At 51.6% G+C, this 27,721-nt stretch overlaps 14 protein-coding genes across 14 annotated transcripts in view; 8 read left to right on the top strand and 6 right to left on the bottom strand.

The window, feature by feature from the left end:
* The window catches only part of M436DRAFT_59495 (uncharacterized protein), a gene marked incomplete at both ends in the record, with an annotated part of 2,352 nt that extends 1,393 nt beyond the window's left edge, over positions 1–959 (bottom strand). Inside the window, one exon of the mRNA XM_013576594.1 lies at positions 164–959. Within this exon, the coding sequence (XP_013432048.1) occupies positions 164–959 (796 nt within the window). The remainder of the gene's footprint in view (positions 1–163) is intronic.
* Positions 960–1,214: 255 nt separating this feature from the next.
* Positions 1,215–2,697, bottom strand: M436DRAFT_77389 (uncharacterized protein; the record flags this gene model as incomplete). The annotated part of the gene is made up of 3 exons (XM_013576900.1): positions 1,215–1,514; positions 1,787–2,126; positions 2,213–2,697. 3 exons carry the CDS (start codon positions 2,695–2,697, stop codon positions 1,215–1,217), a joined length of 1,125 nt encoding a protein of 374 aa, XP_013432354.1.
* A 3,337-nt stretch (positions 2,698–6,034) lies between these two features.
* On the top strand, positions 6,035–7,640 carry M436DRAFT_59493 (uncharacterized protein; the record flags this gene model as incomplete). Its single annotated transcript, XM_013576593.1, has 2 exons — positions 6,035–7,081; positions 7,293–7,640. The coding sequence occupies 2 exons, from the start codon at positions 6,035–6,037 to the stop codon at positions 7,638–7,640; spliced, it is 1,395 nt and encodes a 464-aa protein (XP_013432047.1).
* A 197-nt stretch (positions 7,641–7,837) lies between these two features.
* Positions 7,838–9,211, bottom strand: M436DRAFT_77387 (uncharacterized protein; the record flags this gene model as incomplete). The annotated part of the gene is made up of 1 exon (XM_013576899.1): positions 7,838–9,211. The coding sequence occupies one exon, from the start codon at positions 9,209–9,211 to the stop codon at positions 7,838–7,840; it is 1,374 nt and encodes a 457-aa protein (XP_013432353.1).
* A 737-nt stretch (positions 9,212–9,948) lies between these two features.
* Positions 9,949–10,657, bottom strand: M436DRAFT_59491 (Tim17-domain-containing protein; the record flags this gene model as incomplete). Its single annotated transcript, XM_013576592.1, has 2 exons — positions 9,949–9,969; positions 10,025–10,657. 2 exons carry the CDS (start codon positions 10,655–10,657, stop codon positions 9,949–9,951), a joined length of 654 nt encoding a protein of 217 aa, XP_013432046.1.
* Positions 10,658–13,043: 2,386 nt separating this feature from the next.
* On the top strand, positions 13,044–14,620 carry M436DRAFT_36004 (uncharacterized protein; the record flags this gene model as incomplete). The annotated part of the gene is made up of 5 exons (XM_013576311.1): positions 13,044–13,149; positions 13,208–13,261; positions 13,410–13,538; positions 13,591–13,842; positions 13,899–14,620. 5 exons carry the CDS (start codon positions 13,044–13,046, stop codon positions 14,618–14,620), a joined length of 1,263 nt encoding a protein of 420 aa, XP_013431765.1.
* A 1,150-nt stretch (positions 14,621–15,770) lies between these two features.
* Positions 15,771–16,233, top strand: M436DRAFT_77384 (uncharacterized protein; the record flags this gene model as incomplete). The annotated part of the gene is made up of 3 exons (XM_013576898.1): positions 15,771–15,806; positions 15,839–16,139; positions 16,199–16,233. 3 exons carry the CDS (start codon positions 15,771–15,773, stop codon positions 16,231–16,233), a joined length of 372 nt encoding a protein of 123 aa, XP_013432352.1.
* A 1,097-nt stretch (positions 16,234–17,330) lies between these two features.
* M436DRAFT_36428 (Aldo/keto reductase) lies at positions 17,331–18,352 on the top strand (the record flags this gene model as incomplete). The annotated part of the gene is made up of 2 exons (XM_013576391.1): positions 17,331–17,372; positions 17,429–18,352. 2 exons carry the CDS (start codon positions 17,331–17,333, stop codon positions 18,350–18,352), a joined length of 966 nt encoding a protein of 321 aa, XP_013431845.1.
* Positions 18,353–18,933: 581 nt separating this feature from the next.
* M436DRAFT_77382 (uncharacterized protein) lies at positions 18,934–19,260 on the top strand (the record flags this gene model as incomplete). Its single annotated transcript, XM_013576897.1, has 2 exons — positions 18,934–19,045; positions 19,100–19,260. 2 exons carry the CDS (start codon positions 18,934–18,936, stop codon positions 19,258–19,260), a joined length of 273 nt encoding a protein of 90 aa, XP_013432351.1.
* A 380-nt stretch (positions 19,261–19,640) lies between these two features.
* M436DRAFT_68696 (NAD(P)-binding protein) lies at positions 19,641–20,393 on the top strand (the record flags this gene model as incomplete). Its single annotated transcript, XM_013576749.1, has 2 exons — positions 19,641–20,199; positions 20,257–20,393. The coding sequence occupies 2 exons, from the start codon at positions 19,641–19,643 to the stop codon at positions 20,391–20,393; spliced, it is 696 nt and encodes a 231-aa protein (XP_013432203.1).
* A 358-nt stretch (positions 20,394–20,751) lies between these two features.
* M436DRAFT_77380 (putative cytochrome P450) lies at positions 20,752–22,487 on the top strand (the record flags this gene model as incomplete). The annotated part of the gene is made up of 3 exons (XM_013576896.1): positions 20,752–20,889; positions 20,938–21,153; positions 21,210–22,487. The coding sequence occupies 3 exons, from the start codon at positions 20,752–20,754 to the stop codon at positions 22,485–22,487; spliced, it is 1,632 nt and encodes a 543-aa protein (XP_013432350.1).
* A 213-nt stretch (positions 22,488–22,700) lies between these two features.
* M436DRAFT_68694 (oxoglutarate 3-dioxygenase) lies at positions 22,701–23,742 on the bottom strand (the record flags this gene model as incomplete). The annotated part of the gene is made up of 3 exons (XM_013576748.1): positions 22,701–22,940; positions 22,994–23,389; positions 23,446–23,742. The coding sequence occupies 3 exons, from the start codon at positions 23,740–23,742 to the stop codon at positions 22,701–22,703; spliced, it is 933 nt and encodes a 310-aa protein (XP_013432202.1).
* A 924-nt stretch (positions 23,743–24,666) lies between these two features.
* On the top strand, positions 24,667–25,086 carry M436DRAFT_77378 (uncharacterized protein; the record flags this gene model as incomplete). The annotated part of the gene is made up of 1 exon (XM_013576895.1): positions 24,667–25,086. One exon carries the CDS (start codon positions 24,667–24,669, stop codon positions 25,084–25,086), a length of 420 nt encoding a protein of 139 aa, XP_013432349.1.
* A 582-nt stretch (positions 25,087–25,668) lies between these two features.
* On the bottom strand, positions 25,669–27,528 carry M436DRAFT_77377 (uncharacterized protein; the record flags this gene model as incomplete). The annotated part of the gene is made up of 3 exons (XM_013576894.1): positions 25,669–26,699; positions 26,750–27,330; positions 27,380–27,528. The coding sequence occupies 3 exons, from the start codon at positions 27,526–27,528 to the stop codon at positions 25,669–25,671; spliced, it is 1,761 nt and encodes a 586-aa protein (XP_013432348.1).
* Positions 27,529–27,721: the final 193 nt, after the last annotated feature.

Genomic DNA, 27,721 nt, shown 5'->3' with positions numbered 1-27,721 from the left:
TCTTCTTCTTCTTCTTCTTCTTCTTCTTCTTCTTCTTCTTCTTCTTCTTCTTCTTCTTCTTCTTCTTCTTCTTCTTCTTCTTCTTCTTCTTCTTCGTCCGCATCGGATATCTCCTCGACGACAGTGGAAATAGGCGGCCTATTAAGCTCTGGGGCTTGGAAACCGGGTGTCACTGTCATTTCCAAACGGTTGTACATGTTCTCTGGGTCGTCCTTGTAGGTGATATGGGCTGATCCGAAATCGCTAATCCTCAGCCGAGGATATACGGGATACCGTCCACTCTGCCCAGCCATGTCGAGAAGGACGTTCGTTGGCTTGATGTCCAATAGCACGATAGTTTCGTCCTTCTGTTCGCGTGCGTAAGGCCGTGCTCTTGCACAGGTTTCCATTTGTACCAGGGCAGAGGCAAGGCATTCCATCGCATACCATATGAACGACTCTGGGATAGGCGTGCCATCCATTGCATGGAAATCTATCAGTTTCCACAGATCGCCAGCATAGCAATGGTCCATGTAGATGCGCCAGTGAATGCTTCCAGGGACACGCCTTGGGTCGTTTGCATTGCCTCTCCTGTAGCCACGCATACGTACTGTCCCGGTCTCGGTCGCTCGAGATTCGGGAGTAAGCAATCCTTGGACATAGGCTTCCTTGTAAAACGGTATTCTCGAGGAGCCTCCAAAGATCGCATCGCTCATGCTCATACCTTTGCGTACTAGCTCCTCGTATATACCTCTGTATCTCTCGGGCTCCTCGGTGTCTTCGGTGCTCCAGGAATCTGTGATTGCTATGCGGTCAATAATCTTTTGATTGGAGTCGACATTGACCCAAGAGTTGACAGACCCTTGACCTCCTTCTCCTTCATGAGCATTTGCTCGCCAGTCGCCATCGGACAACCCACTCTTGTCCTCGCCTGGTGGCTTTGAGTCGTCGTCGCCGCCCTCTGAACCGCCTGAAGCCATTGTTTTTCTAGGTGCGTAGTCAGTAAGATATCTAATGGAAGAAATTGGGTTACAGATAGAAGACGGAATATGTGCTACGAATTTTTCTTTGTTCAAAGTTCGAGTTGACCGCATTCGGTGATTGTTTCTTCGAAGAGTCAACATTGCAACATTCTTTGTCTCTACCTGGAATTTGGTTCTGAATGCACAAAGGAATCAGTCAACTGCGACTCGTGACCCCTGATCAACAACAACTCGTCCATTCTCCTCCTCTTCCTAGGCCTGGTCCTTGAGCTTCTTGGTATGCTGCTCCTCTTCAACAAAGGTTTGTGAACCTGTACGCTTCCAGGTTGTGTGCGAAGCCAGAGAGAAGGTGGCGGCACGGGGTGCATCGGTGAGAGGCAGCAAGGCTGCCACAGAGCCTGTCATCGGGCCGGGTAAGAAGTCAGGAGGTGACAGCTTGAGGGACCCGTCGAGAGTGGTGACGCAGGTGATAGGAGCAGACCAGGTATTCCACTCTCGCGGGTGGCTTTGAACCTTTGCTGCAATGCGCAATGGCATAGCTTGATCGTCGGCCTGGAGGAGGACGTTAGCATGAGAGTCTCCAGGGGTACACCGCAAGCGACGAGGGGTGGTCATCGCTTTCTTCCTCTTCACATCTTGTACACAGCTGTATGGAAGTAGCTATAGAAATGCACAAATGTATAAGGAAACCGAGCAGTATCCAAAGAGAGTGTACAAGATGACAGCTCTCAATGGACAATCCCTGTTACTCGAACAAGTTGTGCATCTCTATAGCGTATAAGATCGCTCTCTGCGGCGATGAGATAAGGGTTATCAAAACTTACGTGAATTAAGAAGACCACCTGGTCAGTGTGACGTCTCAAAGCGTCGTAAGATTCTTCGCTTAGCTTTGTCCAACAACCAATTTCAAGCGCTTCCAGACTTGCCGCATGCTGGAAAAGCCATGGACCATCCGTAGGAGCCTTGGTCGAGAAACCCAGACGGCCGACTTGTTTGCATCTAGTGATGCTGAGGAAGTCGGGGAGCAGAGTGAGATATTGCTGGTAAGACGTACGCTTAGGTCTCTTCAACATCTGATGATGCGATGGAGTGCCACCGACGAGGTGTAGATGAGTGATAACAAGGACGCGAAACTCATGGGAACGGCACGAGTCGAGGTTCTTACTGCAAGAATAGTGGCTGTCGGAATTGATGGCGTACCATACGGCGCACAAATCATCAAGATTGATATTCTTGTAGACCTCTGGTACTTGAACCCTGGAGTCGCGTATAAACTGCTTGAGCTTGAGCGCAGAGTTTTTCGCAGCCTGCCGTATTTCTGCGCCAGAGCACGACAAGCCTTTTGAGCCTTGTGGGCTAGTCCATCTCTCATATAGATGGTGTACTTGGTAGTGTCAACCTCCAAAGTCTGAAGAGCCAGTATCAGATCCGCTTCTTTTTGATCGGCTTCTTTGATAGCATGAATAGCTGCAAGTCTGATGTAGTTGAGTTTCAGGTAGGCGGCGACGCGCGTATCGAGCACATGAGAATTGATATGGCGAAAGATGGTCTCGAGAACAGGATCCTTTGGGACATCGTGGATCAACTCGCGTTCTAGGATCTGTACCGGATTCTGAGTCAGACAAGCGTCGAGGTCCTCGTCATCACCTTTGACGATTGGAACGATCGATGGCGCAACAGCATCATTCGAGGCGCTGCGGATAGCCTTCTGGCAGAGGCGCTCGGGACCGTCCATGGCGCTGCTAGAGGTACCGTCAGTATATGCGCTCTTCATGCAGGTGGCAAAAACCGACAGTGTTGCAGGGCTTGTGTCAATCAATCAGCGAGGAAATCTTGCAGAGGTATCTTCGAATGCATGCAGTAATCCGAGGCAATGATGGAGTGCGATTGGTTTGTTTGGAGAATTGTGGCGGCCGCTGCAAACACGCCGAGCAAAACTTGGATGACCAACTTGTGCGGAGCGCGAGTTGATGGAGAGTGAGGCGCAAGTAAAACGAAAGTGAAGAGAAGTGAAGCGCGGATGAAGCGAAAGTGATGTGTAGGTGAAGGGACAGCAAAAGCACAGGTGAAGATGTGGAGATGTGAAGACGAATAGATACAATTTGATGGACGCGCGCCTAACAATCCTGTTGGTTAGTCTGCGACTTTCGAGTCGACTTTGTAGTGCAACAGTCAGCGGGAGTGGATTGGCGCCAAACATGGATTCAATTGACCAAGATGACTATTTCAACCGCTACTCAAATCCATGACTGCAGTCATTAGATTATGCATTCTCCAACAGGGCCCTTTTCCTCGTGGAAGAGGCGAAGGACTGTGATCGAGCAACCATGAGTTGAGGAAACTCTTGGGCAAAAGTAACAAAAAAAAGGGCCAGGATTGGGATCGAACCAATGACCGGCTGGTACAGCCGGAAACAGTAAACATACGCCAACGGTAACGGACACTGCTTCCAACTACACCATCTGCCCGCTGGACAAGAATTAGGCCATCTAACGGGATAATATGCCTTGATGTGAGCAGTCTCACCATAGGTAAATGCCCACTAGGATCGCAGCTATTCCCAACCTTGACCACCCACTCTACAGACACCTTGTTCTTACCGAAGGGTTCATGCGTTGAGACGTGTACAATGTGGCTGTGATTAGCTGCATCATGGAGACGTTCGTATAGGGCCCTGAGCATTTGCTCGCCTCGTTCCGGTGCGGGCCTCTTGGGCAAAGGTCCGTCCCTCATTTGTTCCCAGATGGTAGGTTTAGTCCGTCAAAGGATGACTCTTGGATCTGTCAGAAGTGTGCTGAATCAAACAAGGGATGTGCGCAGTTCTTTGTTCCTTGCTCCTCTGTTCTTTCTTGACAAAATTGAATATAGCTTCTCACCTCGAACATGCCAGAAGACTGCACGATAAGCCAGAGGGTATAATGAAGCGCCTTTACACACATCAAGGAATGTCGTGTAGTGTATTTGCTGCATCTATTCATCTATCGGTGAATTAGCAGATTCGTTAACAAGTCTTGTATGACTGTGTATTTGTTAACGTGATCAGTGTGATATCGTCACAAGAGAGAACCTACGATACAGAAGACCGCATGCTGACTTCTCCTAGATCAAAAAATATCGCACATGGCATGTTAGAAGTCCGGGGCATGCCACAAAATGCTGTCTCTGAGCTAGGCTGTTTGTCGGGGCCGCATAGATTGATGAGGTAGTTGGAAGCACCTGTATGATCTTGCTACAGGCCCTAGTATTTATACACCGCATTCTCGCGATATCTTCGATGTTCTGGGCCATGTTATAAAGCTGCAGACAGGAACAAGGCAAGAGATGATGTTGGAAACGTCTACCCCATATCCTTCGCTATAGATACTTTCCCGATATTTCGCCGTGTGAACCTCAACTCCTAGCCATACAACAACGGCATAACCAGACGACACATTAACAACTGGATGTTTACACTAAAGACTGGGATGCTCTGCAAGGATTGTCAGTCTAGCCAAATCACAGGTATACGGATCTCTGGTTCCGGGAAATCACAGGTCATCGTGGCTACATTACCATTCAAAGTCGGAGAGGTTAATGATTGCGACAAAGCACCTGAGTTCAAAATATTTGTGACAGTCATACGAAAACTGTAGCCAGATTCTCGCAATATTATCCGGAGATGATGGGTTTGGGAGCGGAACCAGGATATCCTTAAAACTGGCTGGCATAGTCGTTAAGGAAACTATACCTCTTAATTGCAAATCCGTGGATCCTGTTGAGTCCTGCGATACGCGATAGAGCTCGTTATCGTAGGGGAAATCCTTTTGGGGCTCAGAGACGAGAAGAGTAACAAGGTTTTGCGGCTGGTTCAAAACGTGGTAAGCACTCGCCTGCTGGTGTCTACGATCGCTTACTACGGAAAGAGCATCGCGTGGACATCCTTACCCATCGCTACAGACTCCTCCACGTTAGGCTATCGATCTCGCAAGCTAGTAGCTAGCGTTGTGCTCACTCATGATCAGCAAAGACAGAGACGCTGAATCGTGCGTTGACAGGACCGTGGACGCCGTACGTAACTTGTGGCTCATACACAAATCTTGCGCTTTCGCTGTACGAGTAGGATTGCGAGAGCAATATGACAGTTCGATCAAACGGTAAGATCATCCTGCATGGCGGAGCTGGAAAGAAACCAAGCGTCTCAGAAAGTGCGACCTACCCACGGTGTGGGTATATATTGAGCTGGGATTGGGAGAGAAAATGTGCTCAGTAGTGTAGGGGTTTGATTCCAATAGGTAGTTTGGGTCAGCCCTGAAATAAGAGTGCAAAGCAGGCAAGGGCCTGAGGTTGACTACGCGAGCGGCCCTTTCTTTTTGCACTTTTTGGCTCTTGTGCGTCCATTTCTTCTTCACTTCTGCTTCGCTTCTGCTTCACTTCTGCTTCACTTCTAGTTATAGCAGCAACAGGTTATGATCTAGATTCTTTTGCCCACGCAGATAATCAACTGATTTCCGCCTGCATTCAGAGTGCGGTATCGCGTCAAAGTTGTTTACCGTAGAGCTTGATAGACCACCTGAGTGGCCTTCGCCATAGCAACTGTAGGCGCTTCCCCCAAAAGTCCGACCAAACAGAAACACAAAAATTGCACAAAAGCCACAGACCTTGCCCGCCAGCCATACCATCAACTTTTCTTCTTCCAGCATCATCCTTTCTGCCATCATCACCCGACTATCAACTAGGCGAGAAGCCGCCAGCACCGACAACTACAGTAGTCCTTGCAACACTCCATCGTCCAACCTCTGAAGAAGTCAACGCCTGTGCTCTTCCACCAACGATCACTTCGCCTCAACATCCCCATCCTTCACTAGGACCGACGCTGATCATCGCATCACACCTTTTCTCGAGCGTTCCACCACCATTGTGTAAACAGTGGCCAGCGCACGCGCAATTTTCCGCACGTCTAACTCAAACTCTGTCCAACTATCTTCAATTCAGTCTCCGCCATCGAAATGCATCTTTCAAGTCAACACAACATGGGCCACTGAGTCGATGATGATCACGACGATTGCAACGACAACAACGATTCCGATTCCGACATGTTTCCTGATTACCTTTCCGACAACTCTGACATCCAAGACTTTGAGGATTACGAGGCTCCCAACACCAACTTCCGCGGCGAGGCGACCTGGGGACCCAAGGAGACGAACCCCTTGCCAGTTCAGACCATTGTCGCTGAGATGGGACCTGAGCCCAACCTTATATCGTACGGAACCAACTTCGACATACTCCTGGCCGAGGATCTAGTACACGCACGTATCCTAGAGCTCGTTGTCGAGAACGCCATTGAGCCAAACGTTATTCTCTATACTAAGATCAATCTCGTCAAGCTGGGTGCAATCAACAAGGCTAAGGCTAGCAATCTCGAAGATGCTGAACTCGCATCTATGATGACCGCTGTGAGTCTTGCGCAGAGTGATGAGAATGCAAGATGTCAGACACAAAACAACGAAGAGAAGATCATCCGCGATTGCATTGATCAGAAGCACTGGCTTGACAGGACATCCAATCTCGAAGTCAAGGTCACGGCCACCGTGAGAAAGATCATTATGACATCCCACTACACACTACCAGATGTAATCAGCAAGACAACGCTCGATGATCTTTGTGGTGTTCTATACGCCATAATCTCCGACAACCATCACAAGACTGCATCCAATGCCACAGCAATTCACAATCCACCCGAAACCGATCATGTCAGCTACACGAACTCGAATTCGGGACCCCAAATCAAGCCTGTTAAGCATGTGCCCATCGCTGGAAACCGTTTTGGCACGAATATCATCACCCATCTGACCCTGGTGGGGGGCCTTCCCTTGCGTCCCAGAAAACTGTACAGCACCGACAGAGCCACTTTCAAAAACTTCATGGGCAAAGTTTCAGATGTCTTGAAGAATATCCAAAGTTCTCATCACCATCGCTTGGGAGTCCTGACCCAACAGCAGATGGAGCATGGCAACTGGCTTTATCAAGTTGCAGCAGACATGGAAAAGCTCGATTTGGATCACACGTCATGGCAAGTGGTGGACGAGACCAGCTTCAAGACGTTCCCATTCGTCAAGGACACGCAAGTTTTTTTGATTCACGTAAGTTTGACAATCATATTCTGCTCATCTCTATTCCACTCTCTTGCCCATAGACACCTATAAGAATGCAGAACGGAATCACACTCAGGGGTCGTATCCATTGAGAGCCCCAGAAATCGATCATACATCTGGGGCCTTCAATGGATACCCATCCTTCCCGGCAAAACATTGTGCATTTTTATAGCTACTACAGATACTGACTGATCACTAGGAGTACCGCCAGAGTATGCCTGCTCGCATCAACGACAAGGTCAGGAGCCGACCCCGGGTATGGAACACCTGGAACCTGCTGGTCGGTCCCACCTTGGCCTCGCCCTCAGCCCCCGAGTTTGTGCCTTGCTCTGGAGGCATCCTCGTTGCGCCCGTCAGTGTAGGGATGGCTGCTCTGTCAAAGGCTCTCCCCAGCTCCCACGCTGACGGTCGCAAGGCGGGAAAGCAGCAGGGAGGGAAGAAGAGGGGAGAGAAGAAGGAGGAGGAGAAGGAGGGAGAGAAGAAGGAGAGAAGGACCAAGAGGTACCAGCAAAAGGTATCGCTTGCTTTCAGAAAGAAGGTGGAGTAGCAGACGTTGGAGTAGAGCAAAGAGGAGGTAATACCTGTAACAACAGCAGAGAAAGGACATGAATTGTATTACGCATTATGAAAAGCATCAAAACTACTACCTTCAATCTAAGGGGTTGAAGAGAACATCCTCGCCAGCCACTGCGGGTGATCCAACGCCTTTCGTGTCCTGCCCGACATCTCTGAGCCTTTCCTTACTTAACTCGATCCGGCCATGACGAGAAAGTATCTGGCTCGATTCATCTCTAAGCTGGCATTGGGGGCAGGTTGAACGCTAGCCTTTGTGGATTCGTCATCGTGGGTAGGGCTCTGCATAGCTTCTTCAAAAGCAGCATCTTGTTCAGGGGTTGATGGTCTGCGAGGAGCAATGAGGCGAAGTCTGGTCGGTTTGGTAGGAGCTCTTGTCGGAGCCGGAGTCGATGACTTGCGAGAACGACCGGTTTTGGGAGCTTCGACTTGGCGAGCTTTGGTGAGTCTCTGGATGAGCTCGAGGCGCGGGTTAGGGATGACATCGACCTGTTCTGGCGATGATTCAACGTCAGACTCTTCTTCGGCACCGGCGACAACGTCAGGGCTGAAGAATCTGATCTTTCGGCGATCGGGCTCTCTGGCCTGGCCTTCACGATAGAAATCAAGCTCGTGGGAGGGAGCAGCAGCTGCGGTGGTGACGTACTCGAGATTGCGTTCATGTTGGATTTTGTAGATTCTGCGGCGAGCATGAAGTTGCAACAGCGGCACAGTGACAGGCGTCCACAGAGTCCATCCCTCGGGTACATCGCTGAGCGCGCTGGGCAGAAGAGAAGCGATGCCACGGAAAGGCTCGGTCTGGATGATTGTATCAAGACCTGTGGAGACTGGAGGCAACGACGACTCTGGTAGAGCAGGCGTAGGAAAAGCATTTGCCCATACGTCGCAGGGGATTTCGGCAGGCTCGGTGGCAACCACGACGTTCCGCCATGACTCCTCGCTGACTTCGAAGGTAGCCTTCTCGGTGAAGATTGATATGATCTGGTTGCAGGCACGACCAAGGGGATAACCACGTTGACAATAGAGTCTGAGGATGTAGATGCAAGCTCTGACGCTGGGCGAGAAGGAAACACTAGTCGAGCCGTCGGCATGGCGGTGAAGTTTCGCGAGCGAAGGAGGCGCACCGCCGCTGAACAGCCATTCCGTGTAGAGGCGTAGATATGTGGCGAGCTTTTGGTTGCCCGGGCAGCTAAGTTGGAACGCACGCTGGCCTTGAGGGATCTGCTTCTTGAACTCGCGCCTGTGCTCTTTCCAGGGAGGTGCACAGAAGTACAAGAGAAACAGAGATGCCGGGATCGACAAGCAGGAGGGTCGATACTCGCACGATAGCAAGAAGAGGAGTCGGTTCACATCAGGAGGAGTGCTGGGGACGCCTGTGAATGGATCATTGAAGAGTACATGGGCGTTGTCAGAATGCTTTTGATGCGACGATCTGCTGTCCTGGCTCGAGTTGGAGTTTGGCGTAGTTGTGAGTGAGGGCGCAGAGGCTGAGGTGGTGGAGTTGGCAGCAACCCACAAGGCATGGGGGAATGGCAGCTTGTCCATGGTGCTCAAGATGATGGTCGGTATGGCAAACGGATTGATGCGCCTTTCGACGACCGGAGACGATGTTTCAGAAGCGCCAGTGGACGAGTGGCAGGAAATGATGCAGATCAAGAAGAAGAAGAGCCCACGGCCAGAAAGTCGACAAGGGTGTGGATCAAGCAGTCGATGAGCCTTTCACGCTTTGCGCTCGTAAGTGAGCGGAATTTCTTATGCTGTGGTCGAAACTTCTAGGGGCATATCTTGAAAGCAGACTCATGCAAGCCTCGCGGAGGCCAGACACTGAGGGAGATCCGTGGAACAACATGCACAGAGGAAGCAAGAACGGGGTACGAGAAGAGGTAGAAGGAGATGGAAATTTACATAACTGCTCTAGCAACTTGTATAGGCTGCGAAGAGATAAAAGATCTTACAAAATCAACCAGGATAGAAAAAAAACAACATTGGCACGCACCATAGCATAGTTGAGGGGAGAGTCGAGCGTGAGACGATGTATGGGAGAAAAGGCGCTGTAAAGCAGTAAAGAAGATTGATCCGTAACGCCTTGCAATGCCCAACCCGCGATTCTTTTTGCTTCTACTGTACACGTGTAAGAGGGAGGTCGGACGGGGCGACGATGGGAGGAACGAGGTGATGATCATGAAAAAGGTCATGACTGCCGGTCCAGGGACAAAGCCCTGATGGCGAGGGTATCCAGCTGGGGGACGTGGCAAGATTAAGGTGCGAAAGAATGCAGAATTTTAGATGATCTGGCGGACGAACTAGAGGATCCGAGTCAGCATCTAAGCAGAATGACGGGAGATTTTGCAAACTTACAGTCCAGGCACCAGCGGTACCGGCGACCAGACCACCAGAGATCATCATGGGTCTGACACCCTTTGTGCTTTTGAAGAGCATGCCGCTCAAAGCACCAGCAACAATGCTGTTGGCAGCATCGTGCTGGCCGCGGTAGTGGCCGATGAAAGAGTTGAAGCCGTTGTAAACCATGGCAATGACGGCAGCCGAGTTGCCCAGGAAGGGGCCGCGACGGGTGATGGCGTTCAAGGCCGAGTTGAGGCGGAGCTTTGGCGGCGACGAGGCTGGTAGTCTGTTCAAGCCCTCTGCGAGACCCCAGGCTCCACCAACAGTCAGACCAGCGAGGTACGTCACACCAGTGCCGTAACAGAGGTCGTCGGACCAGCCACGCGACGGCAGGGCGCTACGGTTGCCGGGGAGCTCCGACAGAGCCTGGTCATCGAGCGACAGGTAGTCCAGAGTGTCCTGGTTGAGGCCAGCGAGAGGATGTAGCGAAGCCGGGTCGAAGGCGCCGGGTGTGTTGAAGAAAGAGTTGACATCTTGGGCCTCGAATTGTGGTTGCGACGCCGTCGTCGCGGCCATGTCTTGCATGGGCGCATCTTGTGCGGGTTGTTCTGCTGTCTTGCGACCGGTAAAGGAGTCCCAGATGCCCATGTTGATGGTTGCAGTGTGTCAGATCGGAGAGAAATGGTGGTGGTTGGTTGCTGCTGGTCGCGCTCGCAGCGGCGAAGGCCCTCGCTGTCTGACGAAACGATTTTTTGGCCGCGACCCTCGGAACTTTCCACTTCCATCCAGATCCATGCCAAGCTGCCCTTTTTGCGGGTATACCATACCACTCCCGCTCCAAGATCTTCGCAACATGGAAGATATCACAACGCCAGATCACAGTGTGAGTCATCAGACCTGGCCTGGTCTATCAAACAGCGGTTGCACCTTGCAGTGCTGTTAGTCGTCCTAGGTGACCTTGTCTGGGCACATGCCCACCCGACTCTGCACACCATTTCTAATCCTTTGTTCTCTTGCCGCCATAAACCCTCGACCACTCGCAACCGCCAACATTACTCCGTACATTGCCAATCGCGCGAACAGGGCTTCGGGACATGGCTTTTCGGAGATTAACGTACAATATCGCAGAGCTCTGACGGGTCGTATGAAGGCCCTGACATGTGATAAGCCCAACACTCGCATTTGATGATTTGCCAGCTATCTTTTGACATTTTCCTGACGAATCTGGAATAGGCACCTCCTTGTGGTCGACCGAGTTTGCACAAGTCGGATCAGTGCGAGGTGATCTCAGAAGCGTCAAACATGTCAAGTACGTCTTCCGGATGCGATAGAGACGACCGCTTTGCTCGTTATTTTATTGCCTGGGGCTCGCCAGACATGAGCACACTGTGTTTAGCTGAGGTGTGGGGTAAAGCGAAGATTACGTGCCGCGTTGGCCGCGCCAGCTTGCAATTCTCTGAATTTCGCGGTTGAGCGGGGGTGACCGCATGGTAGAGCATTGGATGGGGTGGATGGAAAGGAGCAGACGACCATCCCCGCCACAGGCGCTTCGCCAATTACCTACCTACCTACCTACCTACCTACCCGAGTGACTGATGCAATCGACAGGATCCTGACCGTCTCGTATTGCAAATCGTGTAGTTCACGCGGTGGACTGGCAAACTCATAGCAGCCTCAAGATTTGGAGCATCAAACGGTCAATATATTCAAGTAAGATTCATGGTCGCGGACAGACATATTTCGGAGTTGATTAGCGAGAGCCTCCACTAGCACTGTGGAGCAAGAGACGGACAAAGCGTTCTCGAATCGCGAAACTTAATGCGAACTGCTCACCACATTGCTGAGTATCGCTGTGGAGGGCGAGACCTGAGAAGTGACCTTGGAGTATTGTGGTTGTGGTGAAGCATCATCATCATGCATCACGGCGGCCACTAGACGCAAGCGAAGAACGAAAGTCGCGCGCTGGGTGGGTGCAGAAGGTGTGCATGATGCATCGTCAAGTGGCTCGGTTCAATTGTTTTCTGGTCTGACAGCCTCGGCGCCCCAGTCTTGTGAAGGAGGCCACTGGACGTGAACAGTGAATACAGCAGCCAGGGACACAGCACCAGCAATCGCAACAGCTGCGACAAACGAGGCTTGCGGGCCAAGAAGCGAAGCGAAGCAAATCCAGCAGGCAGACGACTACTCCGTATCGATATCAACACGATCGCGTCTTGTTGAGGAGGACATGGCCAAGGTGGAGAGATGGGAGAAAGGAGCCGGCCAACCGCACCGCCGCAAATTGATGGAGCTGGCATCCTCGAACTTCTCATTTCGGTCATCGGCTCCAGCCGTGCCTTCTCCCTCGAGCGCACCGCCGAACCAGCCCACGCCCGTCAAAGGCTCTGATGCTCCTCATTTGATTGATACCCACTCTTCCTGGCCTTGACCACGTCGCTCTTCTCCTCGTCCTCTTTCCTCGCGATTCCCACTCCTCGAGGACGAGACCCGACGGCCAGTTCAAACATTCCTTTTGCCGCTTTGTCCGGTGAGTGCTTCACGGTTTCCTGCTGCTGCTTTGCCCTTTCTTGTTGTTTCCGCGTGTCTCCCTGGGTCAAACAAGGGAAAAATTCGGTTAGGGTTTCGATGAAAGAGGGCGACGCTCGGGCTAGACGCGGTGCACGCGGGCTTTGACTTTTCTAGCATGTCGACACCAAGTTTGACCGTTGTGCACACCAGCGGCTTTGCTTTCAATCTCCCGCCGTACTTGTCCCTACTGTTTGCTGCTGCTGCTGCTGCTGTTGCGACTTCGTCCGGTCTGTCGGTGTCCATCTCACTGTCCCTTTTGCTGCCCTCGTCGTCGACCGTCTCCAATTGCCCTCTGCCGCTCCTTTCTCATCCCTTGGGCCATCGACCAAACTAACGGGAGCCGTTCAACAGTCCGCAGTTTCTGCCCCTTCGATTTTCTCACCACTCGAGTCTTGACGATCCCACCCACGACCTGGAATCTTGTACATAGTCATCCTCGACCGACGCTTAGATTTTTATAGTCGCCATGTCCGCCTTCTACGAGCAAAACCAGGCCGCTGCTGCCACCGGAGCATGGCCCGCACCCGGTCGCCAGCCTTCATGGGAACAGCCTGCCCCTCCCTCGAGATCTGGTTAGTAGACAGGGCCACTTGTCTGTCCGAGCCAAACATCTAAGACAATGATTCGCAGGAACCGCTTCCGCATCGAGAGACGAGCCAACCGCATTCAGTTCCCAATTCGAAGGTGCGTAGGAGAAAGAGACGGCGACCCGACATGAAGCCAATTTTCCCGGGTGAAGAGGTGGACAAGGACGAGGAACATTGAGAATTGGCTCCTGTTGGGTTGGCCGGGAGAATGGAGTTTGGAAACAGCAGCTGACACGGTGTTGCAGAGATTGAGCGTGCCACCGACAACCTCGTCAAGAGCGGCAAGTGGATGGCTGGTGGAGCACCTCAGTACAACAGCCGCCGCGAGTCGATGCCTCCCATGATGATGGGCCGTGGATTCAACGCTGACTATGGTGAGTATTTCTACTCTCTCCAACATGAGCTGGTACTTACAATTGGCTGCAGCTGGTTCCAAGTCCAACTCGCCTGCCGACGGCGGTCGCTTGAGTGGGCCCGGACAGGCACGTCACCACTCGGTCAGCGAATACGACGGTATGCGATCCAACTCGGCAGCAGGCCTCCAGGGCTACTATGCGTCGCAGCGCTTCGCACCGCGTCAAAATGAGGCGGAGCAGATGATGCAGGCCAAGCGAAGGATGGCTGCGCAAAGAGAGAGGGAGCTCCGCAACTATCACCAGGAGCAGCAATACAACAGGAGTAAGAGCATCGCAGAACAAGCTTAGTTAGAATGGCAAGTTGATTTCCGCCTACAGACACTTCCGCCCAAGGCCCCAACAAGCCCGACCGCGCTCTGAGCCCGGCAGCTGCCACAACCATGAGTGAAGACGAACGCCGCGACCTCATTGCCCGCCAGCACCGTGCCCTTTACGGCAACGAATCCGCCCTGTACCCTACCTCGGAGGCCGCTGCTGTTGCTGCCCGCCGTGCCTCGCAGGACGTCAGAGGCTCCATCTCTGGCGATGCGAGAGCTTCCATCTCTGGAGCTTCCAGGGGTGGTGCCTCGCCCCTGGCTTTTGATCCTTTCCACGGCGAGCCTGCTGTTCAGATGCCTCCCCGTGATGGTGTCATGCTCCCCAAGTCGCCCAACAGCGCCTCTTCTCCGCAGTCGAACCCTACCACCTTTGGCAGTTTGCTGGGCGAGACTCAGCAGTCCAGCCGTACTTCGGTATCTTCGCCCAGCGGCTCTCCCCCTCTCGGCCATGGATCGAAGGGTGCCGCAGCAGCCCCCATCGGCACACGCCCTGTCCCCAACGCTGCGCAGAACACTGGCCTGAACAAGCGCTCGACCACGCCTCTGCCATCGCCTCTCAGCTTTGGCTTTAGTGCCAACGAGCAAGCCAGGAACGAGCGTTCCACTTCTGCTGGTCCCAATGGCTCTACGGCTGATAAGGGCGTCAGTCTCGGTTCTTGGGGCAGCGGAGTCTGGGGCTCTGCTAAGAATAGTCTTGGTGTCCAGGCCCCTGTCTGGGGCTAGGTCTTGACTATATTCCTACGCATTACTAAATCTCTCAGTTGTAAGAGGTATGCTGGAGTTTGTTTCCTATTTTCTTTTTTTCTTCATCTCTCACACTACATGGGTCATCGTTTTCAAGCACGGCAACACACCATCTAAACTGCACAAGAAGGTGTCTTTGTGGGAATACGGAAAACAACTTATACCCCCGTTCATGCATCGAGTTGCGGGCCTGGGTCATTGCATCAACCCATGATAGCGGATGGAAAGCCTGGATCTCTGCAGTGGACATCAGCAACTGTAGCAGAGGGTTTTGCATCCGGCTATCTTGGAGTTCGAGCTTTTTCTTTTATTATATCAAAATGTCGTCGGACGGTGGGCGCTGGTTATCGCTATTCTAGGGATACCACATGGTTTGGCGGCTGAGATATGCCGCCTGGACATGTCTATTCTTTGCTTTTTCTCTGGGCTTTTGGGTGGTCAGGTTATGGGAATTGGGTCGGAGTCTTTATACAGTACGAGGGGATGGGACTGGTGGTTGCGCGTGTCATGGGTAATTTGTACGGACGGCATCAAACGGGACGGGCAGGCAAGTCGTCTTTTCGGAAATGTATCAAAAAGCATGTTTGGCTGGGTCATATGACTGATTGTAATCGCATGTCGCTGTGAATTGCTTCAAACTGCGATGGCCCTGCTGCTGTTTCCCAGAGAGCGTGACAGCGTCGGGAGTCCAGATGGCGGTGGCCGACAGTGAAAGTAGGAGCTGCTGCCAAGATGCGCCCGTGCGCTTTCGCTGGCCCCTAGGAACAGCTGGTGTCAACTGGAGCATCGAAGGAGAGAGAGCCCAAGAAGCTTTCGACAGCACAACCACACCCTCCACGCCCATCAATTGCTGTTCTGACTCGATCGTCGCTATCTTTTGTATTCGACTCCTTTAGCGATCCAGCTGCGACTCACATCCAACCCCCCGGCTTCCCATTCCAACTCGCCCATCATGGTATGCCCACCTGTCCCCACTCGCTCCTTCACACCGTGGTCTGCGTCTGTCCTTATAGCCATACCACGCCTGTGCCTGTCGCTTGACCGAACCGCCTGAGAGTTGTTCTTGAAAAGACACATTGGAACTGCCGTCTATTGGCAACAAGCGACACAATCATGGCAGCAATCTACGATGGCCTTCCTAGACCGTCACACGACTCAACTACACGTACCCTTATCTGACACAGCTGCACTCAACAGTCTTCTCCTCGTCCCGCTTCTCCTGTCAACGCCGCTGCCTCGACCGGCTCTACCACTGCTCGCGCCGCATCCCCCAGAGCCCCCGGCGGTCCCGCAACCGCCATTCGCAGAAAGGCTGCTGCTGACCGTGCCGACCGCGCTGCCAATGTCAGACCCAGCAGCACTCGCGCCGCAGGTGCCGGTGGTAGCAGCAGTACCATGCTGAGACTCTACACCGACGAGTCACCAGGCCTCAAGGTCGACCCCTTTGTCGTCCTCGTCCTCTCCGTCGGCTTCATCATCTCAGTCGTCGCGCTACACAGTACCACTCCCCATGTATCCAAGCAAGAGTGTAATGTTTCACTGACATCCGACGCGCAGTTCTGGCCAAGATCACCAAAAAGTTCTCCTCGTAGACACATACCCTTCTATCAGTCTCGTGCTTGCGATACTGGTCTCGTCCTTTACTGTACTCTTGCACCTTTTCTTGTATCTTCCATACGGTCGGCGTCGAGTTGTTTCTTATTTGTGCTGGGATGGAAAAAGACAAAAAGTCGCTTTTATACCAGATTCCGTCGCCCCGGGTTGCCTTGTCTTTTTTCGATGTCAAAGAATACCAGATTTTCGTCGTGGATCTTGCCGTGTTCTCTGTCCCTCTTCCAAGATATCATCGCCGTCCTGCACGTCTCGAGAGTGTGTGTCGCGCAGAGGACAGCAATCGGAAGCTCTGGCAGTATAGGCGCGCGTATAGCAAGCTTGTGACTTGCGGAGCGATTCTCGGCCCTTTGGCGGGTGCCCCTGATTTATCCACAGTTTATCCTGAGCCGAGCGGGTAGCTTATCGTTGCATGGCCGTGGCGGCAAGCGCGTGGGGGATGTTTGAGGTGCGGGCCGAGTGTTGGCTGGCGGCTAAATCCAAGAGGCTCCCCACTTTGTTTTCGGTTGCGTAGTGCCCCTCCATGCATCCACTCTCTGTATGTTTCCGCCAGGCTGGCCGGGTAGAGTGTGGTGTTTGACGCGGAAGAATGCGCCGTCTTGTTTCTCGAAGATCGAACGGGCAGAAGAGGAGACGGGATTGGAGCATGGCAGTTGACTGTGGCTCAAAAGTGTAGGCAGGTGCCACCAGGGTGCATGCATTCTTTCTCAAAATTTCAATTCTGTTTCTCTATCTTGTCCAGAAAGTGCTGTGACAGCTACTCCATCTTCGCCTCTCCCGCCTAAAGTCGAACGACCGCTTTGTCCACCCCACTAAAGGCTCCTCGCAACCTGTACGCAGCCGCCGTTGGCTGCCACCCAAAGAACCATGATGAACGTGCTCAAGCCTTTTGCACGGTAAGTATTTAAGACTCGAAGCCTCCTCCTCAGACAGCTGACTCTACTCCTCTCTCTCTTCCTACAGATCTGCTCCTTTACTCGCCTCTAGAGCTACTCTACGTTACTCGGCCATTGCAAGACCTACTTTTACTTGCTACAAAAGAATTGAACCTGCTGCATTCCGCCACTACTCAGCAAAGATGCCTTCCGCCCCTACTGTCAAGCTCAACAGCGGCCACGAGGTGGGTTCCTACTGATCAACGAGCAAGAAACCACAGACCACTAATCCCCAGCACAGATGCCTCTCGTTGGTTTCGGTCTCTGGAAGGTCGACAACGACACTTGCGCCGACACTGTCTACAACGCCATCAAGGTTGGTTACAGACTCTTTGACGGTGCCTGCGACTACGGCAACGAGAAGGAGGTTGGTGAGGGTGTTGCCCGTGCCATCAAGGACGGTCTCGTCAAGCGTGAGGACCTCTTCCTGGTTTCCAAGCTCTGGAACTCGTTCCACGACGCCGACCAGGTCAAGCCCATTGCCAAGAAGCAACTCGCAGACTTGGGCATTGACTACTTTGACCTGTACATTATCCACTTCCCCGTCGCCCTGAAGTATGTCGACCCCAGCGTCCGCTACCCTCCCAGCTGGACCGACGAGAACGACAAGATCACCTTCTCCAAGACTCCCCTCTCCGAGACTTACAAGGCCATGGAGGAGCTGGTCAACGAGGGTCTCGCCAAGAGCATCGGTGTCTCCAACTACAACGGTGCCCTCATGCTCGACCTCCTCCGTTACGCCAAGATCACTCCTGCCACTCTTCAGATCGAGCACCACCCTTACCTCACCCAGAAGGGTCTCGTCAACCTCTGCAAGGAGAACAACATCCACGTTACTGCCTACTCATCCTTCGGCCCTGCTTCCTTTGTCGAGCTGAAGATGCAGAGAGCACACGACACTCCTCTCCTCTTCGACAACGAGACTGTCAAGAAGATTGCCGACAAGCACAACAAGTCCGCTGGCCAGGTCCTGCTCAGATGGGCCACCCAGCGCGGTGTCGCCGTTATTCCCAAGTCCAACAACAAGGACCGCCTTGCCCAGAACCTCGATGTCTGCAGCTTCGATCTTGCTGAGGACGAGATTGAGGCCATCAGTGGCCTTGACAGAGGTCTCCGCTTCAACGACCCCGTCAACTACGGCCTCAACATCCCCATCTTCGCCTAAACATATGACCGACTCGAGAGCGATAAAATTGGGTGTTACTCGCTTGGAAAGGAAGGAAGATGAACTGTTTACCTTTTTATATCCCTAGTGCATTCACTACGAACTGAACGAATTTTAATTATTTTGTCCTCATTTTGCTGTTATCCTCTGGATCCAGAACGTGACGTTGGCATCATCACATGAACAGAAGACGTGAGAAGATGGATACCGTACTCGAAAGCCACCATCTCATCTTTGCTCACATCGTGCCGCTCGTGCATAATGGCATGCCATGATCGTCCAGACATCCTTGTCTTCGAACCGTGTCTGCACAAACAGACCCCGCGACAGCTTCCCCACGGAAAACACGTCATTGCTCACAGCGTGTACCCACCTTTATGTGCTCACAGCGTGTACCCACCTTTATGTGCTCACATCCTCGACTTGTCAGGTTACAAAAGAGCTGGACTTTCTGCTTCTGAATGCGATCTCTATTCTTCATCTGAAACTTCTGCAAACACTGGACCAAGACACGCTCAAAGTTCAATCCATCAATCATCAACAAGACCATACCAAACACAACGCTCCAACCTTAAAACAAAATGTCTGAGAACAACAACTCTGCCCAACAGCCCAAGCAGGGCGGTGGTCTTTTCGGTGGCATCGGCAATGCTGCCGGTGGTCTCGCTTCTGGTGTTGGAGGCATCGCATCAGGTTTGTTCATACTCTTATCCTCTACAGTGACAAGAAACTAACAAATTCTAATAGGCACTGTCAACACCGTCGGAGGTGTTGTTGGCAACGTCGGACGCGGTGTGGGAAAGACACTTTCCGATGCCTCTTCCGGACTCGAGAACACGGCCAAGGGTGCTGGTGGTTCTATCAACGACGTGACCGGAAATGCAAAGCAACAGCCTAACAAGAAGTAAGATCTTCTAAGGAGGACTCACAAGGAGGCTGCCGAAGAGTAGAGACTGTAGCTCTGCTGCTGTTCGAGAGGAATTGAATGTTCGAGGACGACTATAATGACAATTTTATCTTTATTTCTCCCTTCTACTATCAAGAAGACTACTTAAGTCTCATTACACCGTCTTCTCAGTCGATCCCGTCTCCAAGGCCAAAATGCATGATTTTTCAGCACCACGGTGCGACTGGCTCCTAGGCTATGTTAAGCCAAGTGGAAGACAAAACGTGGTGGTCAGTGTGACCCTGGTTGCCAAATCCAGGCAGCCACAATCCAACGTGAGTGTTTGTCCTTAGAAGTGCTTCGGTCACTGATACATATACATCTGATAGATCGCATGCCACCATGACTAACGCCGTTGTTTTCGGCAGCACAGGTGCAGTGGGCTCTCAAATTCTGGCCACGCTTCTGTCATCCTCTAGTTGTACGACCCTCACGACAGTCTCCCGTCGCGCTCCCCAGACTCAGAGCCCAAAACTCCAAGCTATCATTGAAACCGACACTGCGAGATGGGACTCTTTGATAGCCAAGCTCTCACCAACTCCTTCAGTAGTCTTCAATGCGGTCGGTACCACTTTTGCCAGCGCTGGCTCTGTCGCTGCACAATGGGCAATTGACCACGATCTGTGCGTCGAAAATGCAAAAGCCGCAAAAGCAGCAGGTGTCGGGACATATGTGTATTGCTCGAGTGCAGGTACCAGCAGCTCCCTCAGTCCATTTGCATTGACACCCTACGCAAAGATGAAAAGAGGTGTGGAAAACGCCATCAAAGATCTGGACTTTGATAATGCGATTATTCTGCGACCTGGTATGATCTTAGGAAGGGAGAGTCCGAAAAACAAATGGCTCGAGGATATCTTTGATGGTTTAAAAAGAATCTCGCAAGGTTTCCAGGACAAGTGGGGTATGCTTGACTTGACTCTGTTGATTTGGTTGAGCAAGACTAACAAGGGACGTGTAGCACAAGATCAGACAGTCATCGGAAGAGCTGCGGTAGCCGCTGTAGCGATGGTAGAAAGAGGCAAAGCGCCAAGTAGATTCTGGATTTTGGAACAATCGGATATCGTAAAGCTGGGAAGAGATGAATGGAAGGACTGAGGCTAGGTCTCGGGGGCATACATGCAAGACCTTCGAGGAATGATGCTGCATGTTTGCGTCCGGGGTCTGTTTGCTCACCGGTATTGCTTATATGCATGAGTCGGATCGACTTCTGATTGGTCACCACTCTTTATATGAAATCAAGCCTTATGACCTCGTTGAAGCGGTTCTCATTGCACCTGCCAAAAATAGCGCAGGTAGTATGCAGTGCGGGGCAGTTCTTAGACCAAGGATTCGGCTGCACACATTTCAGGCATGCATCATGAATCCTACGATGGCTTGTCGATTTTGAATAAAGGACAGCGCTTACCACCTGTTTCTCCAGTAAGCTCAATCCCCGATTGGATTATCGCTGAGGATGTTCTCGATTGTCACCGCCGCTGGCATTTTTCTGGCCTTTGCACTTGGAGCATGGTATTCCTTCGGTCTGGGTTCCAGACCCAAGGACTATCCACCGGGACCTCCTACTCTACCGATAATTGGCAATCTACATCAAGTATGTGGTGAAGATCTTACTCAAAGGATAACACTGACCTCGAACAAGATCCCAAGCAAGAACGAGTACCTTCAGTTCGACAAATGGGCTAAGGAGTATGGACCCATCTACAGCATCATGGTTGGTAGCCGACCAGTTATCGTAATAAGCAGTGTGGACATCGTCAGAGATCTGTTCGACAAGCGCGGTGCTATCTACTCTGATCGTCCGGAGGCTTACGCGGCGAAACATGTGCCAGTGTCGAAACTTCGAATGGCCTTCATGGTGAGTGGACCCTATGGCACAAAGACAAACATCCACTGATCTCTGATGTGCTTCAGCGCTACACTCCTCTGTGGCGTACATTGCGCAAAGTGACTCACTCTCTGCTGTCTATCAACGCCGTCAAGAACTATGATCCCTATCAGGAGCTCGAACGCAAGCAGATGTTAGATGAAATGCTTACAAATCCCGACGACTTCTTCTCCAGTCTACAGAGATTCACGACGTCCCTGACCGCTACTCTTCTGTTCGGTTGGAGAGCTCCATCAGCCGCCGACCCAAAGCTGCTCAAGCTTGATCGTGAGTTTGCTGCTCTACAAGCTGCTCTTGGTACAGCAGCAGCAGCTCTACTTGATGCTTTCCCCGTCCTGAGATTTTTGCCTGATGCTCTTCTTCCTGTCAAAGGCAGAGTTCGTCTCGCACTACAGATGGGCCACGAAGTCCACATGGAAAACTGGTACGCCGTCAAGGAGAACCTTAAGAACGGAACTCTGAGTCCCTGCATGAGTGTCGGACTTGCTAAGGCACAAGAGAAGGAAGGTATCACAGATGTCGAAGCTGCTTACACCGTAGGAAATATCCTCGAAGGCGGCATGGAGACTACATCAACCACTTTGTATGCCTTCATCCAAGCCATGTTATTGTTCCCCGAAGTCCAAGCAAGAGCACAGGAAGAGATCGATCGAGTCGTGGGACCAGATCGTCTGCCAGTCATGGCTGATGCAGCCAACTTGCCTTACATCCGGCGGTGTGTAAAAGAGATCGTGCGATGGTTTGTGGTTGGACCTCTGGGCGCGGTTCCTCATGCTTGCACCCGAGACGACGAGTATATGGGCTACAAAATTCCAAAGGGAGCACCCATCATGTTGAATGCGTGGGCGATTATGACAGATCCAAACCGATACACAGAACCTCGCCGCTTCAACCCCGATCGCTTTGCCGATGATAGTGATGGCCTATCCATGGCGGAGATGGCAGCTCATCCAGACCCAAGCAAGAGAGATACTGTAGGCTTCGGAGCTGGTCGACGCATCTGCCCGGGCATGCATGTTGCTGACAGAAGCTTATTTCTTGGTATCACAGGCATCTTGTGGTCGTTTTCGATCACACCCAAGAAAGATGCTCAGGGTGAAGATATGTTGCCTGATGCCGACAACTTGGTTGTTGCCATCTCAGCTAGACCTGAAGCTTTCGAAGCAAACATCCTGCCTCGTGATGAGAAAAGGGCGCGTATCATCAGAGAACAATGGGAGGATGCTCAGAGACTGCTTGATCCTGACACTAAGCAGTGGAAGGAAGCGCCGGCAGGTGACTGGGATTCTTCTCTCAAAGTGTGAATCAGGGCAACAATCATGATGTCATTTTTGCTGGAAGAGATACCTATCCAACTTCTGGAGCGGCAGCCAACTCGAGTCGAGATTTGACGTGGATAATGGTGACGGCTTTCACCATTGCATTTTGGTGGGCTTGATTCGGGAGTCAAAAACAATGGTAATGCTTGATAGCGATGCAACTGTTCTCAATACATGTTCCGTAGTCTCTCGTCAATCTCAGTATGGGTATTTGATAGCACCCGTGAATACATCTTTGTAGTTCACGCCCTCGCCTTTTGACTTCTTTTCGGCGTTTCCCAATACAGGCTCAATCCTAGCGTTCCAGTTTGGATCGAAGAAGAATGGGATTGATATGCGCATATCTTGAGATGTGTGCAATACCTTATGTTGTGTTGATTTATATATACCATCGGTCCAGACAGAAAGCATGTCGCCAATGTTACAGATCAGAGCACCCTAAGTATGATTAGCACCAATCATGTCGAAGCAAGAGGCTAATGTAAACTCACTGGAACGGGATCGGCGGATAACCAATCTTCTCCATTGGGAGCGAGAACTTTCAGCGAGCCTTTGTGGTCATCAGTCAAGAGAAACGTTAGAATACCAAAGTCACTGTGCTGGTACAATCCGCTCTTGGTTTGATCCAGCCCTTCCGGCACACCAGGATACGCAGCCAAACGCAATTGCCAGAATGACTGATCAACTCTGCTGGCGAATGTTTCTTCCGGTACGTCTAAGGCCAGAGCAAAAGCTTTCATGATCGCAACACCAAGGGTCTCTAGATGTGTAGTGTATTCTTCAGCGGTCGAGCGAAGCGATTCTGGTGTTTGGGGCCATTGGTTGCGACCAAGGCCTCGGGTGTACGGTGGCCCATCTGTTTCGATCTCGCGAAGGAAATCGACAGCCTGCAAAGAAGAACATCAATATCTTTATTTTATGGATATTTATTTCTCAAGCTTACTTCGTAGCCTGCATCAGCTCTCTCGACTACCCTGTAGCCTCTGCTATCATCGCCGGTCCCCTCGCCGCTAGGCCTGACTTTGATCCGATCCTTCTCCTCAGTGGAAGCGGTGGTGAAGAACTGCTTGGCGTTTGATAGCATGTCCGAGAACAAAGATGGATCGATTCCATGACCCGAGAGATAGAAGAAGCCGACCTCGCGACATGCTTGGTCAAGGTTCTTGGCTACCTCGAGCTTTACATGGTCGCTGCTGGTTGAGTCCAGGAAAGCCGAAAAATCAATGATTGGAATGTGCATAGTGAGCTGGTTCAGAAACTTGTTGAATTGCAGTGTGAAGTGGTGAGGTATCGACCGAATACATCTGTCTCGCTGAATCACCTTCCCCACAGTGTAGATACTGAAGTCTGCGGTGTCTACAATAGGCAACTGCCGTGACAAGAGGACCTGCTTGAGTACATCGTCAAACAAGGCCTTGCGATTCTCGGCGTGTCCGGCCAGTGGACAGCTAGACCGAAATGTTGATGTCTTGATTTCTAGGAAGCAGCGAACTTGATACTGGTTGCGACGGGCAAGAGGTAGATAGAGAGCCAAGAGAAGCGCATGGGCCACGAGAGTCCCGCGTGCCGGCCATCCGCCGAAAAGCACTCTATTTCCGTCGCTGCCCGAAAGTGTACCGATGAACAGACATGGCAATGACAGCACTCCATCGCTTCGATCTTGCAATACAGAACTCCTTCGCCCTTATGAAAACATATCGAGATCGTCTATGAGGGCTGGAAAGAGTCGCGAGAGTCGAGAGAGGCGAAAAATAACGACGACGGCTTCCACCTCCCACCGCTTCTTGACTTTCTTCGTGGATTCTTTCCGTCTTTCATGTTGCTTGCAAGGGGATTGAAAGCTGTTTACATGACTAGCACTGCCTCTGTCAATACCCGTGATGTGGGTCTGCGGTGATAGCCATCAATCATGGACTGCTTGCGGCAAGATCGTCTGAAGGATTCACGGCCGTATACTCTTGCCAGTCTCGCCGAGCTAAGTGTAGCAATATAAGGATGCCTGAAGCCAGCATGCTTCGTGATGACTTGCTAAAGAAACCTGCCAGTCTTGTTGTTGTTACTTGTCTTCCAACAACAACACCAACATACCTTTCAGCTGCCAACCAGAGTCATTTCGTCCGCCTACCCGCCCAGAACCTACGACATGGATACTCTTTTATCAGCCATGCGCACAAGTGCAATTATCGCATCGACAATCATAGCTATCGTCGCTCTCGTCGCCACAACCTGGATCATTGGCGTCAAACTCGCCGAGCCCTTCGGTGTCATCCTGTTCAATGCGTGCGCCAGCCTCGGCACCGCGCTCGATGACCAAGAAGCCTCGAGCGCTCATAAAAACGAATCCGTCAAGACATCTCAGCGCGAAAATCGCAAGAAACTCGAAAGACTGCTCTCTGGTGCCGTTGCAATGTTTCTTGTGTTTTGCACAGTCGTTTTTGAGCAGGCACTAGCAAGTGTGGGAGTCAATTATATCAGCTTGTGGGACTACTGTATCTTGGTGCTCAAGGGAATATTTGAGGCCTTTGTTGCTTTGGGCATGCTCAGACTGGCGCTCGCTGCAGCTCGGAGACTGTTGTCAAACTGAGACCCTCTCGGAACCTCTATCTACTCTGGAATGATATATTCAGGTGTGCTCGAGTACATCCCGCTATCTGGTCAATCCTCATATCCCGGCTGGCTGGATGCTCACGGAAGATCCTACTCTCCCTGAACTTCTGAAACCAAACATCCCGACAAAACAGATGACGGCAGAGCCGAGATTATCGGATGTTTCTTGAGTCGAAACTGAGTCCATGGTGTGCAGATACAAAAAGTCGATGGCAAAGTCGTTTCAGTCTAGGAGTGGCTCATATTGTTGTCGGGGGGAAGCAAAAATCAAAGGTTAGGTGTTATGCTACCAATGGCGGCAATGCTGTACTGCAGATGTTCTTAGAAACTCTGCCGAGGACACCAGGTGACTATTTCTCGCTCAAACCGCTCAATTACACATGGTCGTCTGGTACAGTCATACACTGATAGTTGTGATTGATTGTAAGGTGGCGCAGCTTTGATCTGGAAATCGAAATGGACTTATACTGCCGCAACCACTTTCTTCCTTGGAATAGTAGTTAAGGTTAGAGTTATCAAATGGATATACAAACGAAAAGGACCACTTCACATTCCCCAATCAGATTTCCAATTTCAACCAAACAGCTTCAGAAGGTATATCCTTCTCAATCACCCATAGCATGTATACGCCAGGTGGCATGATCGTAGGGTTGAACGGGGAGGTAACGTCAATGAAGTAATCGCCATCAGGGCTCAACACAGCCTCCAGCTGCACCATCCTCGCTCCCATATCAACACCATGAGTGTGGAAGCCCGAGTAAGAAAGTCTGACGACTACATCCTCGCGAGCACCTTCGGCTGCAATCTGAAATTTCTCATTGTACTTCACAGAAACGGGGTATGCGGTGATGAAAGGACGGCGAGCAGCGTCCATATAAGGCGGCGCGAAGATTTCAACACGATATTCTGTAGGATATGCCGTGTCGGGCTCCTGCTGTTGGTGAAGGTAGGATGTGTGGCCGTTGTTTCCAAACAGTGGATAATTCTTGTTCGCTAGCGAAACGTTACCAATTGGGTTGTAGAATACGTCTGGATTTGAGCCGGCGACCAGAACCTCTCCGGTGGGCAGGAGGATGGCAACCGAGTGGTACATCCTAGGAATCCCGGTTGTAGCTGACTTGGTGAAACGTTGCCCGGCGGGCTTGTTGCCGTCGTAAATCAGTGCTTGTAACGCAGGGTCTTCGGCTTGGTAGCCTCCAGCACTTCCTCTGTGGGCACCGTTCATCATAACGATGGTTCCATCAGGGAGGTGGACAGGTTCTATCATCGTCTGGCCACCGTTCGGCAATGCATCATCCTCTTCCCAAAGAGGGTTCTCATCATTTGGCCTGATCCTATAGCAGTCAGGCAGAGCTTTGGGATTCGGAATGTCTCCGGAGCTTCCACCACAGACTAGAATAGTGGGCTCGTAACCACCAACACCAAGGGGCAGTAGCACAGCAGCAGCTGATCCTGGGAAGGTGCGCGGACCCCCAGGAATGTCTGGCAGGTTCTTGTGTACTGTGTCAGTCGCATAGTTGTAGACATTTGCCCGGGTTCCAGCGAGCGTGAAGATGTGGTCGGCGCCCTCGTCGTTCGGAATCAACTGGACTAATTGGGAGTTAGCAGAAGCTCGATCCGTAGAAGGTAGCTGCACATACGGATCGGGTAGAGATTGAAAGACATATCAGCGTTCTGATTGTCCTGAGCTTCAAATTCCAAGATGGTCAAATTTTTCTGAGGTGGTGCTTTACTGCCGTCGGCTTTGATCAGCTCATAGGTGGGATTGTTGATAGAAGCCTCGTTGGTGACCAGCAGACCAACATCCGAACCACCAACAACAAGGATATCACCGTTCGTCATGGTGATGGAGGTTGGATACCATCTGCGAGATTGCAGCTCGTCCACGTTGACCTCGAAATCCATATTACATCCGTCCATCTCGCAAGGGCCTGGCTTATACCTCCGCACAGTCTGACGGCCATCCTGGAGTCTTTTCGTGTTGGCTTCGCCGGAGTAGAGCTCCGCACCTGCTACATTAACCATCGTTCCGTCGGGAAAGAAAGCGCCGGCAGCACAGAACGTATTTGACTTTGGAGACAGCTTGCGGAGGTTGTTGGTATGCCACTCGTACTCGGCACCGAAAACGAACAATCCCGACCCGTCATCCTGCATGAATGCATCAGGAGAGTGAGCACCAGTCTTGAGATCCACTCCTGGGCCACCAAAGTTGCGATGATAACTGTATCCCGTCAGCACATATCGTTTGATGGATGTGATCTTTGACATACTTGTCGAGGAAGACTACAGTGTCAGTGTAAGGAGGCACAAAGACCATCTGAGCAGCACATCCCGATGAGCCCACAGTACGATAGCTTGCCGCGTGAGCCAAGGCCGTGAAGGTAAGAAATAGAGCGCAAAGCTGTATCTGAAGAGTCATGATTGAAGTGCTTGCAGGATGTTGATCTAGACATCTCAGGGACGCAACTATATCATATACTCAACGGAGATTTCGAAAGCTGCACTGCCTAACACAAGCATTCGCTTGATAGCCATAACACCAAACTGTAAAGAGGACTGTGCAGAAAGTGTTCTCGAGCCACTTGCATGGGCCGTCGAGGACAGAGCTCGTT

The sequence above is a fragment of the Aureobasidium namibiae genome (assembly GCF_000721765.1).
Source record: "Aureobasidium namibiae CBS 147.97 unplaced genomic scaffold scaffold_1, whole genome shotgun sequence".
NCBI classification, from domain to species: Eukaryota; Fungi; Ascomycota; class Dothideomycetes; order Dothideales; family Saccotheciaceae; genus Aureobasidium; species Aureobasidium namibiae.
Note: the sequence above shows the minus strand (reverse complement) of the source record. Positions and strands in the feature narration are given on the sequence as shown.